General features: G+C 39.0%; 1 protein-coding gene across 2 annotated transcripts in view; it reads right to left on the bottom strand.

The window, feature by feature from the left end:
* CD84 (CD84 molecule) overlaps positions 1 to 14,111 on the bottom strand; it is a 45,630-nt gene extending 31,519 nt beyond the window's left edge. The window contains exon 1 of one of the 2 annotated variants that reach the window (XM_053607814.1): positions 14,040 to 14,111. In XM_053607814.1, the coding sequence (XP_053463789.1) occupies positions 14,040 to 14,085 (46 nt within the window). In that variant the 5' untranslated portion in view covers positions 14,086 to 14,111. The remainder of the gene's footprint in view (positions 1 to 14,039) is intronic. The other variant, XM_053607815.1, reaches the window with a different exon arrangement.
* Between the last annotated feature and the right edge of the window lie 2,918 nt (positions 14,112 to 17,029).

Raw genomic sequence — 17,029 nt, 5'->3', positions numbered from 1 at the left:
GTCTAAGGATTCAGTGTTCAGTGGGATAAAGACTAAAAGCAGTCCCAGATTTGTGCCTTAGGAGATCATGATGATCTTTGAGAATATATGTAAGTCAGATAATTAGCCTAGAGCCCAGATCCTTGGGGTGACAGAACAGAGGATGAGGAGCTGAGCCTAAGCTTGACAGTGAAAAAAAGAGGAAAAATAAGATAGTAGCTAGAGGCGTGAGTAAAACTAATCTATTTGATTTTGTTTTTAAATAGAAGAGATCCCTGAGGGGAGCGGTGCTAGCGAGAGTGAGTAGAGACCGAGCTCCCTGACAGCCTGCTCTGGGTCAGGTGGTCCTACGCACCGGCCGTCTGGAGCCCTTCTTCTGGCACTTGCTACTTTGCGTGATGGCCATCAGTCCCCGTGTCTGTGTTCGGAATACTGAACAACTTAAGTCCGCTGACCTCACCTTAAAATCTCTGGCACCCAGCACAGTGCTAGATACAGGGGCCACTAATGTGTGTCATGGACAGAAGAGGAAGTGTGGGCTGCGAAAGCTTCAGGCTTCCATCAGAAGAGTGTCACATCTTCATCTGAAGTAGAAAGTTAAAAGGAAAGGATGAATGACAGGAAAAGGTATTTCTGGAGTAATTGGGAATGGGAAGAGAAGGGGGGCTTCTTGGTGAGGTGGAGGAAGCATGGGTTTGAGTCAAGGTGGGGGGATCTGTGTTCAAGTTCACACCCTGATGTTTGCTAAAGCCCTGATCTTACCTGACTACAGGACAGGATATAATAATGCTGCCTTATAGTCTTGTCATGAGGGCACAAAGATGAGTTTAGTACACAATGAATTTTTTTGTAATAGAGAGGGTAGCATGGAAGACAGTCATCCTGATGGCCTTTGTCTCTTCAGAAAGGCAGGAGGGGGCTATCTCTAAGGAGTGAGCAGGCAAGGGTGGGACCAACTATAAAGTATGAAGATTAGGGCTGCAGGTTTTGAATGTAAATATATTAAAACCTGGCTGTGTTATTTTGATTTTCTTTTATCTTCATTTTCACACTGATGGCTATGTTTTCTTGAGAAAATTAATGAAATTTACTTATCCTCAGATCCCTCATCTACAAAATGTGGGTAATTATTAAATGTAATTATGAAGATAAAGCACTTAGTGCAATGCCTGGCACATGTAAGTGATGGCTGCTATTATTGTTTTGGTGAATGTAAAAAATTTAGGGGGACTGTACTTTAAGGAACACCACAGGGAGTCAATGAGACATTGGGGAAGGGAGTCAAGTGGTTGCTGAGCAGTCTTGGGAGCCAGTGAAGAAAAGGTGACCCACATTATGACATTTCCCAGTGAGTCCACAACCTGACCGATTTTGGAGCACACATGGGAAGGGCAGGAGAGAGCCATACCTTTGGAGGGGATGCAAAGGCAAAAAGGGTGAGCAGGGAGCAGGCTTGGATAGAAAAGCCTGTTTACTGTGATCTTTTGGTAGCTGTGGTGAGGTGGGAGCCTGGGACCCTGGGGACAGCACGACCAGAATGGAAAGAGAGCACTGGGGGCTGGGTCCTCCTTAGTGATGGTTGGGGCAGCATTCCCAATTCCATCTACCTTTCTCCTTATTAGATGGTAACTACTGTTTCCCTGGGTGATCCCGTGTGTATGAGTGGACTTAACAAATGTACATTTCATGATTAAATAGCCGCCAAAGCCATGGACTAGAAGAAAGCAATAAAAATGGTGATAAAAAGAAAGATATTTGCAAAAACAAACATATAATCAGAAAAAGAATGAGAAACTTCATCGAGGCTACAAAGATTGATGCAGTAAAAGGCCTTCTAGCGGCTAGAGAAAGATGCTTGAGGGCTAGCCAAAAGACAGCTACTCACATGTTGTGTGGAATCCAAAGTGATTTGAAATATTAAATATTGATGACAACAGAGAGGAAATTTAGGCTTCAAACTGTATAGTTCTCCTCAGAATCTAGTAATGACAAAGACAGTGTACCCTCTGGGTGTTGGGGGCTGCTTAGTCTCTGTTGAGACACTTCAGCAGTGTCTAACAGGCCCTGCCCTATCAGGTCCCTCTCTCTCCCTCAGCTCCCACTCTGCTTTCCCTCCCTACATTAACCACATCTGCTTGCTTCATCTCTAACTGCTGCTGTGCCTCTACTTGTTCTCCTTCTTTTCTGACCCTTTCCAGCACTCCCTCACTTGGTTTAGGTCTCTGCTCCAACGTCGTCTCATCAGAAGACTGCCCTGTTCAGTTTGTCTAGAACAGCACCCCCAGCCCTTGGCTCTCTGTTGCCTTGCCTTGCTTTACTTCTCTACACAGCAGTCATCGCCACAAAAGCATCACATGTGCCTATTTATTTATTGCCTCCCCATCTCCCCTATCCCCACTTTAATGTAACACCACTAGTGAGGATTACTAAATGTTTGTTGAAAAAAAGAATGAATGAGGGATATTTTTTCTTTTTGCTACTGACCCAATTCCCCTTTTTACAACAACAACAACAACAACAACAACAACAAAAAGCAGAAAAATTCAGAAAGAAAAAGAGTGAGTGCAAGAGAGAACTCTTTACTGTTCTCTGGGTCTCAGTGTGAAAGGTTAAGGGTATAATTTATTGATGAGGAGCAGATGGCTAACTGAAACTTCTTTCTACTCCAATATCTCACATGTAAGGTGAATTTATATAGATCCAGACAATGGGCCCCCAAAATGTAGTTAGTAAAAGTGTCCTGAACTAGGGGTCAAGAAACACATTGTATGTCCAGGCGGCATGGCTCATACCTAGCACCCTGGGAGGCTGAGGAGGGAGGATTGCTTGAGTTCAAGATCAGACTGAACAAAGACAAGAACATGTCTCTACAAAGAAATAAAATTAGTTGGGTATGGTAGTGCACACCTGTAGTCCCAAATACTCAGAAGGCTAAGGCAGGAGGATCACTTGAGCCAAGGAGTTTGAGGTTGCTGTGAACTATGATGAGGCAGCTGTACTCTAGTCTTGGTGAAAGAGCTCAACATAAACAAACAACAAAACAAAACAAAACAAAAAAATCCATGTTCTTGTTAAGGTCTGTTATCAACTAGCTAAATGACCATGAATGTCACTTATCTGCTAAGCCTCAGAGTTCTAGTTGGTAAGTAAAACCAAAACAGAAGTGTCCTACCTCTGAGAAATGACAGGCTTAGATGACATGAGAGCACTCTCATGTGTGTATAACAACAGAGAAGAATCCAGAAACCCCAAGGGGAGTCTTGCCTTAAGGTACAGTCTTGGCCTGGCCTGGCCTTGACTTACAAAGTGCCATGTGATTAAGAACTGGATTGTTGGCCCAGGGCAGTAATGCATGCCTGTAATCCTAGCACTCTGGGAGGCCAAGGTGGGAAGATTCATTGAGCTTAAGAGTTGGAGACCAGCCTGCGGAAGAAAGAGACCCTGTCTGTCTTATTGTGGGCACTTGTAGTTCTAGCTATTTGGAAGGCTGAGGCAGGAGGATCACTTGAGCCCAGGAGTTTGAAGTTGCTGTGAGCTAGGTTTACACCATGGGCACTCCAACAAAAAAAGAAAGCTATAGGCCAATATCATTAATGAATATAGATGCAAAAATATTCAGTAAGTAAGATCTTAGCAAGCAGAATAGCAGTGACACATTAAAAAAGTTATACATTGTGATCAAGCAGGTTTGTATCCCAGGGTTGCAAGGTTGGTTCAACATACATAAATTCATAAGTGTAATTAACCACATAAATAAAATAAAAAACAAAGACCATATGATTCTCTCAATTGATGCAGAAAAGGCTTTTGACAATATACAGCATCTTTTCTTGATAAGAACACTTAAGAAAATAGGCTTAGGTGGGACATTTCTTAAATTGATAGAGGCCATCTACGATAAGCCAATATCATATGGAATGGAGTAAAACTGAAAACATTTCACTCAGATCTGGACTAGACAAGGACGCCCACTAATGGCACTGCTATTCAACATAATGCTGGAAGTCCTAGCCATTGCCATCAGGCAAGAGAAGGAGATCAATTGTATTCAAATGAGGACAGAGGAGGTCAAACTCTCCCTTTTTGCAAATGACATGTATATATATTTGAGAGTTTGAGGGAGGTCAAACCATCCCTCTTTGCAAATGACATGATACGTGTATATATTTGAGTCTCTGGGATTTTCCAGGTGTACACCATCTTGGGATAAAAAAATCAATGCCCACAAATTGGTAGTCTTCATATATGTCAATAATGGTCAAGCTGAGAATAGAATCAAAGACTCTATACCTTTTACAGTCGTGCCAAAGAAGATGAAATGACCTGGATATATATTTAACAAAGGACGTGAAACTATGAAACCCTTTGAAAAGAAATAGCAGAAGATGTTAACAAATGGAAGAACATACCATTCTTGTGGCTGAGAAGAATCAACATTATTAAAATGTCCATAATACTTTTGCAATCCCCATCAAAGCACCAATGTCATACTTTGAAGAACTTGGAAAAATAGTACTTTGTTTCATATGGGACCAGAAAAAACCCTGAATAGCCAATACAATTTTTAGAAATAAAAACGAATATGGAGGAATCATGTTGCCAGACTCCAGGTTATACTACAAATCTTGTACTGCTGTAGTGATCAAAACAGCATGGTACTGGCACAAAAATATAGACATAGATCTATGGAATAGAATAGAGAATCTAGAGATGAACCCAGCCACATATCACCATCTGATCTTTAATAAACCAAACAGAAGCATGTACTGGGGAAAAGAATCCCTATTTAAAAATGATGCAGGGAGAACTGGTTAGCAACATGCTGAAAACGGAAATTGGACCCACACCTCTCACCATTGACAAAAATTGATTCTTGTTGGACAAAAGATTTAAATTTAAGACAAGACACAAAACTATAAAAGTTCTAGAAGAGAATGTGGAGAAAATGCTTGAAAATACTGGCCTGAGAAAAGATTTTATGAGAAAGAGCCCCTGGCAATTGCAGCACCACCAAAAAACAAATAAATGGTATTTGATCAAGCTAAAAGCTTCTGCACAGCTAAAGGTACCACAACCAAAGTGAACAGACAGCCTTCAGAATGGGAGAAGATTTCCACATGTTATGAATCAGACAAAGGCCTGATAACTAGAATCTATAGCAAACTCAAATTAATCAACAGGAAAAGAAGAAACAACCCCATTTATAAATGGGCAAGAGACTTGAACAGAAACTTCTCTGAAGATGACAGATGAATGGCCAATGAACACATGAAAAGATGCTCGTTGTCTTTGATCATCAGAAAAATGCAAATCAAAACTACTTTGAGATATCATCTAACTCCAGAATGATTATCCCACATCATGAAGTCCCAAGACTGTATATGCTGGCATGGATGTGGAGAGAAGCAATGCTTTTACACTGCTGGTGGAATTGCAAATGAATACAACCTTTATGGAAAGAAATATGGAGAACTCTTTGTTTTTCTTTCAAAAATAATTTAATAATCTTTTTTAAAGATTTTTTTTTTTTTTTTTTTTACTTTTTTTTAATTGTTGGTGATTCATTGAGGGTACAAAGAACGAGGTTACATTGATTGCATTTGTTACGTAAAGTCCCTCTCATAATTGTGTTCTGCCCTCAAAAGGTGTGTCACACCCTGTGACCCCCTAACCTCCCTTCCTCCTTCCTTCTCTCTGCTCTCCTTTCTCCTATACCCCACTGTGTACGAGGTCATTAATTGTCCTCATATCAGATTGAGTATATGGGATTCTTGCTTCTCCATTCTTGTGATGCTTTACTAAGAATAATGTGTTCCACTTCCAGGTTAATACAAGGATTATTATTTGTTAATACAAAGTCTCCATCTTTTTTAGTGGATGTATTGTATTCCATGGTGTACATATACCACAGCTTGTTATTCCATTCCTGGGTTGGTGGACATTCAGGCTGTTTCTACATTTTGGCGATTGTAAATTGAGCTGTGATAAACAGACTAGTGCAAGTGTCCTTATGGTAAAAGGATTTCTTTTCTTCTGGGGAGATGCCTAGTAATGGATTTGCAGGATCAAATGGGAGGTCTAATTTGAGTTCTTTGAGGGTTCTAGTAAGGAGAATTCTTAAAAAACTAAAAGTCAGCCTTCCATTTGATTTCTCAATTTCATTACTAGGTATCAACCCAGAACACAAAAATTATTTTACCACAGATACATTTGCACCAGAGTGTTTATTGCAGCTCAATTCATAATTGCAAAGTCATGGAAGCAACCTAAATGCCTATCAACATATGAATGGATTAACAAACTGTGGCATATGTATACCATGGAGTAGTATTCAGCCATAAGAAAAGACAGAGACTTTACATTTTTATGTTTACCTGGATGGAGTTGAAACACATTCTTCTTTGTAAAGTATCTCAAGAAGGGGAAAAAAAAATTCAATGTTTTTATTACTAAGGAAAAATAAAGCCAGGGGTTTTTATTACAAAGCCATAGTTGTTAAAACAGCATGGTACTGGCACAAAAATAGAGACATAGACTTTTGGAATCGAATAGAAACCAGGAAATGAAACTAAAATTTTGCAGCCACCTAATCTTTGATAAACCAAACAAGAATATACAGTGGGGGAAAGACCTATTCAAAGACCTATACACCTATTCAATAAATGGTGCTGGATATCCACATGTAAAATTCTGAAACTGGACCCACAACTTTCTTCATTCACAAAAATTGATCCAAGATGGATGGATAAAAGGCCTAAATTTAAGGCACGAAACGATAAAAATCCTGAAAGAAAGCATAGGAAAAATACTTGAAGATATTGGCCTGGGGAAAGACTTCATGAAGAAGACTTTCATGGCAATTGCAACAACAACAAAAATAAACAAATAGGACTTAATTAAATTGAAAAGCTTTTGTGTGGCTAAGAAGACAACAGCTAAAGCAAATAGACAACCTCCACATTGGGAAGGGATATTTGCATATTTTGAATCAGACAAAAGCTTGATAACTAGGATCTATCAAGAACTCAAATTAATTCACATGAAAAATGCCAACAATCCCATATATCAATGGGCAAGAGAAATAAATAGAACCTTCTCTAAAGAAGACAAATAGCTAGCAAACATATGAAAAATGCTCATCCTCCCTAATTATTAGAGAAATGCAAATCAAAACCACTCTGAAATATCATCTAGCCCCAGAGAGAATGGCCCACATACAAAATCTCAAAACTGCAGATGCTAGAGTGGATGTGGAGAGAAAGGAACACTTTTACACTGCTGGTGGGACTGCAAACTAACACAACCTTTTTGGAAGGAAGTATGGAGAACCCTCAAAGAACTCAAGCTAGACCTCCCATTTGATCCTGCAATCCTATTACTGAGCATCTACCCAGAAGGAAAAAAATCCTTCTACCATAAAGACACTTGCACTAGACTATTTATCGCAGCTTAATTTACAATCGCCAAAATGTGGAAACAGCCTAAATGTCCATGGACCCAGGAATGGATTAACAAGCTGTAGTGTATGTATGCCATGGAATACTATTCAATCATTAAAAAAGATGGAGACTTTAGATCTTTTATATTAACCTGGATGGAAGTGGAACATATTATTCTTAGTAAAGCACCACAAGAATAGAGAAGCAGGAAACCTATGTACTCAATTTTGATATGAGGACAATTAATGACTTAGTACATGGTGGGGGGTGGGGGAAGGGGAGAGCAGAGAGAGAGAAAGAAGGAGGGAGAGGGGTAGGGGAAACGAAGAGTAGAGAGATGGAAGGAGGAAGCGGGGTGGGAGAAGGAGGAGCAGAGAGAGGGAAGGTGGGAGGGGGCGGGGGTCTCGGTGTGCGATACACTTTTTGGGGCCAAGACAGAATTATAAGAGGAACTTTATCTAAAAACAATATATATTCTGCAGTTTTGAGATTTTGTGATATGGGCCATTCTTGCTGGGGTTAGATGATATCTCAGGGTGGTTTTAATTTGCTTTTCTCTAATAATTAGGGATGATGAGCATTTTCTTGTATGTTTGCTAGCCATTGCTGCGGATGTGGAGAGGAAGGAACACTTTTTCACTGCTGGAGGGACTGCAAACTAATACAACTTTTTTTGGAAGGAATTATGGAGCTACCTCAAAGAACTCAACCTAGACCTCCTGTTTGATCCTGCAATCCCATTACATCTATCCATAAGGAAAAAAAAACTTTTATTATAAAGACATTTGTACTAGACTGTTTATCGCAACTCAACTTACAATCACTAAAATGAGGAAAGAGCCTAAATGCCCCTCAACCCAGGAATGGATTGGCAAGCTGTGGTATATGTATACCATGGAATACTATTCAGCCATTAAAAAAATGGAGTTTTTGCAGCATTTGTATTAACCCGGATGGAGGTAGATCACATTATTCTTAGTGAAGCATCACAGGAATGGAGAAGCATGAATCCTAAGTATTCAACTTTGATCTGAGGACAATTAATGACAATTAATGACCTGGTGGTGGGTGGGGGAAGGCGAGAGCAGACAGAGAGAGAAGGAGGGAGGGGTGAGGGAAAGTAAAAGAAAAGAAAAGAAAATAGTGACTAATTCTCATGTAAATTAGATTTAATTTTGACCAAAGTATATTATTTGAACAATAATTTTTAATTCAACTTGTTAATATGTTGTTTAGGATATTGCATCCTAATTTATAAGTGAAGTATGTTTGTAATTTCCCTTTATAATAATATATTTTTTCCAATTTTAATATCAGGTATATCCAGATGAAGTAGAATGATTTTGAAGTATTGCTTCTTTTTCTATTGTCTATAAGATTTGGCATGATTTTTTTTTTGAAATTATCTTCTATTTTTATTTATAAAAATAAATATTCTCTATTTCTTGAGACTTTGGAAAAAAAAAAAGAAGTTAGTTAACTGATGACTTCATACTGAACCTCAGAATCAAAGCATTCTGTGATAGACATACTTTTAGCTGACAATGTGAATGTTACTTTTTGCATTATTATTATTATTATTCTTGTTATTGCTCAATACTTTGTTGCAGCAATCATCTGATTTCTTTTCCAACTGTATTTATCTTCGTTTGTTCTTTACAAGGTTTTTGTTTCTAGTCCTTATCTTAAACATTGTTATTGTTATTAAATTTTAAGCCTCTTTAATTTTGTGAAGGCAGAAAGTGGAAACCAAATAAACACATGTACGTGTATAGAGAAAATAAAAAAAAAAACCAACAAAACCCCACAACAATATATATTCAATGTACTCAATGTTAGTATGAAACCAAAATATAAATAATTGCATGCCCACATGAATGATAAAACAGAAATATAATCTAGCAAGGGGGAAGGGAGAGGAGGGAGAGAAGAGGAGAGAGGGCAGTTGGCGAGAATCTCACCTAATGTGCACGGTGTGAAGGTGTTGAGCAAGCCCCCAGGTGAAGGGCTCAACTACAACTGGAACTTTACCTTGAAAGTGAGAACAATGTAACCTAATAATTTGTGCTCTCATATTAATTTAAAAAAAAAAAAGAAAGAAAGAAAAAAAAAAAGAACTAGACTGTCTGGCTTGATTCCTGGCTTTGACAAATACTGGCCACAAGCCCTTGTGAAAGTTAATAACTTAAACTTTCAACTTTAAAATGAAAGCCAAAGTAGCACTTACTTCACAAAAGTGTTATGAGGTATATTATTTGTCAACTTTTTAAAACAATGTCTGCCATATACCAGGCACTATATGTGTTTTTTATATAAAACAAATAAGCATCATCACAGACATTAAATAACATCCCAGACAACTCTGAGGGAAAAAGAAATGTGGGGGTGTTGGGGAGATATTAGAGAAAGTCAGCGAATGTTATTAATAAGAGTGGAAATGGGGAAGATTGTATTGTTGCTTCACAGAAACCTCTGTCCCCTTGCATTTTTAGGATCCTTGAAGTAAGCATTTTTTTTTTGATTGCAGCAGCTAAACTTCTCTTCCTCTTCTTCATCCACTGCCTCAAAAAGTGTGTATGGATCCTTCCTGAGTATTGCCAGGCCTAGAAGAGTGACCAGAGGTTGCTCTACCATGAAGTGTCCACAAGATCTGTCATAACTCATCATTCTGAGTGTAGGGATGAAGAAGGAAAGAGGAAGAACAGGCTTGGGCAGCCAGAAGTTTTGTGTTATTCTCCATGACAATGGAAAGTCCTTGGTCATGAGGTTTTCAAGAAAAAGGGAACTACCACTCTAGATAATAGTATACTATTTTCCCCTGGAATTTTTACTTTATATCATCCTTATTGAGATTTAGGTTAACTTGAAACAGTTCGTTCAAAACAAAAACATATACACACACAAAAGAAATCTCAAAACAGTCATGGCCATCACCTATTTTACCACTCCTCTCCTCCACTAGTGTATGCTTGACCATTGAGTATAAGAGAGGAAATGTGGTTGCCTAGACAGTTCCACCAACATCACCCCCCCTTCTGATTGCTCATACCTTTTTCTTTTCCAGATTCTACATAAATGAGTCTAGATAGCTCCGAACTTGTGGATTTGTCCTTCTCCATGGTTCAAGATAGAAAGGTTTGATTCAGGAATACTCCAGTAGCCTGAATGGCCTAGCACTAGGCCCTGGACCTCTGTTAGGAAGGTGCTCTGGCTGCCTCATTGGTCTCCATGTTGATCTCCAGGGCTGCTTCAGCAGATCAGGCTGACAAGGTGAGTTTCTGCTCTTTCCCATGCGAGTCCTGGGTTGTAACAAGGCGCAACATTCTAGGCTCTGTTTGTTTTTTGAGCTGATGTCTTGATAACCAGTTTTCCTTATACATAACATATTTCTATTTCTGTAACTGGGCTTCTGTTTTAGAGGTCTTTCTGCATGTCTGTGATAGTCATCTGCTCAAATTTCTTTCTGGAATAGAGGCCATGTCTTTAACTCGAAGGTCCCTCTCTGAAGGAATTTAGACCAGTGTCAGGAGGGATTTTGCCAGCCCCACACCCCAGGCATGGATCCCATCTCTGACCCCAGGATGATGGTTTGGATCCAGTTATCCATGAACAGGTATCCAGGTGGGCCCCTTAACCTCTTGGACTTTCAAGTTTCAAATGCTAGAATGGCCCATGATTGTGTTCTACATTCAACAGGTTATCAAGATGATCTAGATATTGGATTTTTGTTTGTTTTAAAGAAGCTAATTCAAGTCAACCCAAGTCTTATTGAAGTGAATGGTACTTGAACCATGTCTGGAGATGGTTATTTGCTTGGACATTCTGCCTTGCTAGGCTGCCTTAAACTTCTATCATTGGCAAGGACCATTAGGAGCCTCTGCTCCCTCTGCAGGTTGGTGTACAGACAGGTGAAGCTTCTACCTGAATAATCCTGATTAGCTTGAAATAAATAAATCACTACTCTTCATTGCCAAATTACTAAATGTGATAACCATAAGTATTGGGGACAGTATTTTACTCCACCTTAGCATTGAGGTAAGTGAAGGCAGTGGTTAAGTCCAAGGACACTGGACTTTGAATCTGCTTCCTCCACTTTTTATTAAATGACCTCTGACTTTCTGTGTATCAATAGGACGTATCTCATTGGATATTGTGAAGATTAAACAAAATAATAACTGGAGACTACTTAGAGTAATGCCAGGCATGTAGAGATTTCTCTATAAATGGTTATTGATGGTAGATAAGAAGCGATGAAGAAATTGAAGAAAGGAAGAATTAAAAGAGTGTGAGAGAGAACCTGTATAGTAGATGGGCAAGAAGCAAAACTGGTGGACTTGGCTATCTTCTGCCCCAGAGTGCGAGTAGCTACTCAGATATGTGGAAGGACAGTCAGAGTCACAGTGGTTCCAAAGGCATAATCAGAAAGTCCAGGTCAGAGCATAAGACTGTGAGTCCTGACTCTTGGAGAAACTGTTCCAATGTGTCATAGTCATGAGTTTGCACACTCAGACTTCCCTTGTGTCAGACTTCAGGGAAAATAAGGATTTCTAATTGTGTCTCCTCACTGCTTCTCAGCCTCTTCAACTGTTCTGAATTCCAGGGAAATGTATAAAAGTAGACTGAGTCCTAGGCCCATTACTGAACATAAAAGGCCACCTCTGCCAGGAACAGCAGCAGGAGGAATTGTCTATTTTTGTGCTCGGGCAATGTTTGTGGAATAATCTTTAAGAATCACACAGTTTCGTTCAGTAAAGGTGAATGGCATATGAAAGTATTCCTGGCTTTAATTTTATGAAAACAAGCTTAAACTTCCACCAACTTTTCTCCTGTTTATATTCAGCCTAAACAGAGGAGTCCTGCCCAGAATCTCTGTATAACAAAGCTATGGCCCTTGCTAATAATGCATGAAATGCCAAGCATGAAACCTACAACATTACCTAACATTTGTTAAGCACTTAATATCTTCAGGAACTGTGCCAAGTTCTGTCCATGCATTATCACTTCAATTCTCAAAACAATCTTATCGTATTAATGCTTTCCCCATATTGTAATAGAAACAACAAAGTTGGAGGTTCTATAACTTCCTCAGGATCACAAAGCTGCTAGGTAAAGCGTTCACTACTAGCTGATTTGCAACTTTGACTTCAGTTTCAGTAGATGAAAGAAGTGTATCCCAGAGCCGCCTTTTATCTTAAGCAGATGTTAACTCTTTGGAGAAATCAAGGATTTGAAAACTTAATGAGTCAGGAGGTCAGGTGGAGCAGAAAGAGACTTGGGAGTAAAGAATGTATGCCCATTTCCAGCTCTATCAATTTAGGTAGTGAAACTTCAGGTGATTATTTTTAAACCTCTCAATCTTTACTTTTTTTGTGTGTGTATGCATAATGGCATTAATAATATCTATCTTACCCATTCAATGATTTTAGTATGGATAAAATTAAATGTAAGCATAAAAATTGTAGAATGCTTTGTGAATTAAGCCGTAGCAAATGCTATTCTCTCCAGCCATTCTCTGGAAAATTAGGAACATTGCTAGATTCACCTGTTTTTCTCATCTACTTATATTTTCTGTCTGACATGCTATAGTGATTAGCAGAGGCTCTGAGAACTTGGCCTAGCTAGTGGATGCAACTTCCATGAAGCTCAAAGTAAAGGAGCCACAGCCTTAAATGGTTAAGGGAACCAGAGGGACCACAGTGCATTGATTCTACCTTTTAAACAATTCTAACCCACTGGGTTCCCTGGGTTCTCATTCATGCCAGGAGTTTGCTAGTGAATTTTCAGACCTAATAAGAGATACTAGAACTAGATTTAGAAATTCCAAACATAATAAATTTCTGTTTAATCCAGGGCAATTGCTTGGATTTAGTAAGCTAATATGTGCAGTGACAAAGCCCTCTCAGAACTGTATTAATGTCACTTAGTTTTTTTGTACCTATAATAATCAATATTCATTTTGTCCGTTATTGTTTCTTGTTAAGCCATAAAATTAAGAAAAATAGAATTTTTATTTCAAGCTCTCCGTCTCTTTTTTAAGACTTATTTGTTAAAAAAGAGATAATAAATAATCTCTTTCCCATTTACTATAGACTTTTTGGAGGATAAAAGCAGAGTTATAGGCCTAAAATTTTTTGAAAATAAAGGGAACTAATAGAGACAACGTTTCCACAATAATAAAAATGAATCATCCATTATTCTAAGCTGATAGAGCAAAGAACTATAATTACGAAGGACATATCTTTGTCAACAACCACATGACACATTCTAATGCCAAAAAGAAATTGCTTTTAAGTCATTCACGGTTTTGGATGATCTATTCTTTTGCCAGGCTTTGTAGGTGGGTTTACCACGTGCTGACTCTTCTGAGATGGATTTATCTCAGACTTGTGGAGACTGAGCCCAGATAAAATTCAGAAATAGAAACTTTAAAGCTGAAAAATACTTGGATTTGGACCATAAGTCTTTCTCTAGCCAGATGCATCTCTTTTGAGCACAGTATCCACTGAGACCCAAGGTGTTCTATTCAAAACAGATCAAAGGGATACATCAATGTCTACCTTAAGGGAAATTTCTAAAACTGTATGGATAACGAAGAAGGGATTAGCAAGGGTCAGAACTCACAGGTTTGCAGGCAAAGGAGCAAGATCCATAGGTGGTGTTGAGCCATCTTTCCCCAGAGTCTTATCTGTGTATAAACAGCTTGCCTCTAGCAGAGTCAGTTTCACTTGAGTTTTTTTGCTGCTTTTTATGTCGTTTAAGAGAGGAAGTGTGAGCCAACCGATTTAAACATTAGTCATTGTAGTAAGATGCTCGTTTTTTTCCTATTGTGTATATAATGTACCTAGCGTTAATTAGCTATTTATTCAACAAATAAATTTATCGAGTGCCTACTGGCACTATTCTGGGTACTGGCAATATAAAGAACAACAAAACAATTGATCACCCTCCTATCATGGAGTTTATACTCTTTTCTGGAGGGATCAAGAATTAATCAGGCAATTCCAATATAATACGATAAGGATAACATGATACAGGAAATTATGAGGGCAGCAGGAGCATCTGGCCCAACCTAGGGAAAGCTGGAGAAGACTTCCTAGAGGAGCTGACAACCAAGGCGAGATAGGCACGAGGAGTGAGCTAGCCTGCTTAGGCAGAAGTCGGCGGGGCATAGAGAGGAGGAAGTCTGTCCTGTGGTGGGAGCTTAAAAAAAAAGGTAGCAATTAACATTATACAGGGTGACCATAAGTTCACAACTATTTAAATTGCACATGAATTTTATGGCCACTCTGTATACTTATGGTTATATAAAATAATCTAATAGCATTATATATTATAATACATAATATAATCAGCATATCATTACATTAATATATTATATTAATAATATACAATTATATGTATCTGTGACATATATATAATACATAAGATATAATAGATTTTTAGGTTGTCTAGTCTGTTTTGTAGGTGGGAAACTGAGGCTCAGAAGGAGTGAAAATGATTTTGACCAAGATCACACAGTGATTTAGTGAACTGAGGTAACACCAGCAAGTGTCACTTAGTCAAGACTGGAACTCCTGAGTATGAAAGAGCAGGTGCAGAAAGGCATGTTCAGGTGGAATTGAGCCTGATAAAACACAGGAATTCACCAGTAGAAGCCCCCATCCCGGTTACAAGAATAAAAGTGGTCTTGTAATGTGTGTATTTGGGGGAGTGTGTGGGAATGGTGATATGAATAAATATTTGGGCCTAGAAGCCAGGCAGTTTGACCTTAGATTTGGCTATTTTGTGTAGTGCTGGGAAAGCTGGGGGCACTGCCCGTGAGACCTGAGGGAAGTAAGCTTGGATTTAGCTTTTCCCAAGGAAAGAATTTCTCATGTCATATAGCTCATTTATAGGCAACTGAGCCTCTGGACTAATTCCCTAAACAATCCTGCTCATTATTTCCCACATACACTTGTTTAATACTGAATACAACTGATCCTTGAACTATGCAGGGATTAGGGACACTGACGCCCCATGAAGTGGAAAATCTATATATACCTTTTGAGTTCTCCCTAACTACTAATAGCCTACCGTTGACAGGAAGCCTCACTGATAAGTAGTTGATTAACACATATTTTGCATGCATGTAAAATTACTATATTCTTAAAGTAAGCTAGAGAAAAGAAAATGTTACTAAGAAAATCATAAAGAAGAAAAAATATATTTATTAAGTGGAATTGAATCATTATAAAGTTTTTCATCCTTGTCATCTCCAGTTGAGAGGACTGAGGAGAGAAAGAGGAGGGGTTGGCCTTACCATCTTGGGGGGGCAGAGGTGAAGGGAGTGGGAGGGGAGGCAGGAGAGGTGGGCAATGGAAATACATCATAATTTCTGTCTGACTTTTTTTTTTTTTGCTTTTTTATTGCTGTAAGATAGTTTCTATGGTACCACCTTCTTCCTTCTCTCACCATGTGCTTTAGTTTTAGTGCCCCTATAGTAGAAGGATCCATGTCATAAAAGAAGTCACACCTGTCTAATGCTTGCTTCCTCTACCTCTTCTTCCTCATCGTCTGGCACTGAGTGGGAAGTACTCATCTGCATTTGGTCACCTTGTGTTAATTCCTCAGGTATGCTGTCTGTTAGCTCTTGAGTTTTGCCAGCATCCATACATCGAAACCCTTCCATCTCCCACCTTTGTTTTCTGCCACATCCACAACGTCTTTGGAGTCACGCACAGGGTTGGCACACAGTTTTCTCCAGAAGGAATATTTTTTGTTTCAGGCTTGATAGATTTCATAGCTTTTTCTGTAACAATGATGGCATCTTCCATAGTGTGATCCTTCCTTTCATGATGTTCTCTCTGTTGGGGTTCTGTTCCTTAGCTTTGACAGTCCTCTCCATAGAGTGCCCTGTGTAATGAGCCTTAAGGTCACCATGACGTCCTGAAGTAAAGGCTGAGTTAGAAACGGTGAGTAGACACTTCTTTGCCTTCCATGTTGAACTCATGGAGCTCTGGGTGGCCACAGCATTGCCCAATATTAAAGGGACTTTAAAAGATTGTCCCTTACTGGAAAGATGCTTCCTGACTTCAGGGACAAACCGGGAATCGCTCCAGAAAAAGGGTTCTTATTGTCCAGCCCTTCTTTCTGTACAACCAAAAGACTGGCAGCTGGTGTTTATCTTTTCCTTTCAAGGCTCAGGGGTTGTTAGCAGCTTTATAGATAGGGGCAGCTATGAATATAAACTGTTCATAAACTGCATTCGTATAAAACAGTAGAGTTAGCTATCTTTTCCTGCCTTAAATCCTACATGCATGCATACTTCTCTTCCTTACCAATAAGTGTCCATTATATGCCCCCCCACCCTTGAATAAGCACTTTCCTCTTCATTAGAAACATATTCAGGCAGATATCCTTTCCTCGATAATTTTAACAGTGCCTGGGAACTTGTCTGTTGCCTCTTAGTTGGCAGAAACTGCTTCTTCTGTTATCTTGACATTCTTTTTTTTTTTTTTTTGCAGTTTTTTTTTGGCCAGGGCTGGGTTTGAACCCACCACCTCTGGTATATGGGGCTGGCACCTTACTCCTTTGAGCCACAGGCACCGCCCTATCTTGACATTCTTTAAAGC

Source organism: Nycticebus coucang, chromosome 10, assembly GCF_027406575.1.
Source record: "Nycticebus coucang isolate mNycCou1 chromosome 10, mNycCou1.pri, whole genome shotgun sequence".
NCBI classification, from domain to species: domain Eukaryota; kingdom Metazoa; phylum Chordata; class Mammalia; order Primates; family Lorisidae; genus Nycticebus; species Nycticebus coucang.
This window is presented reverse-complemented; position numbering and strand designations above follow the sequence as displayed.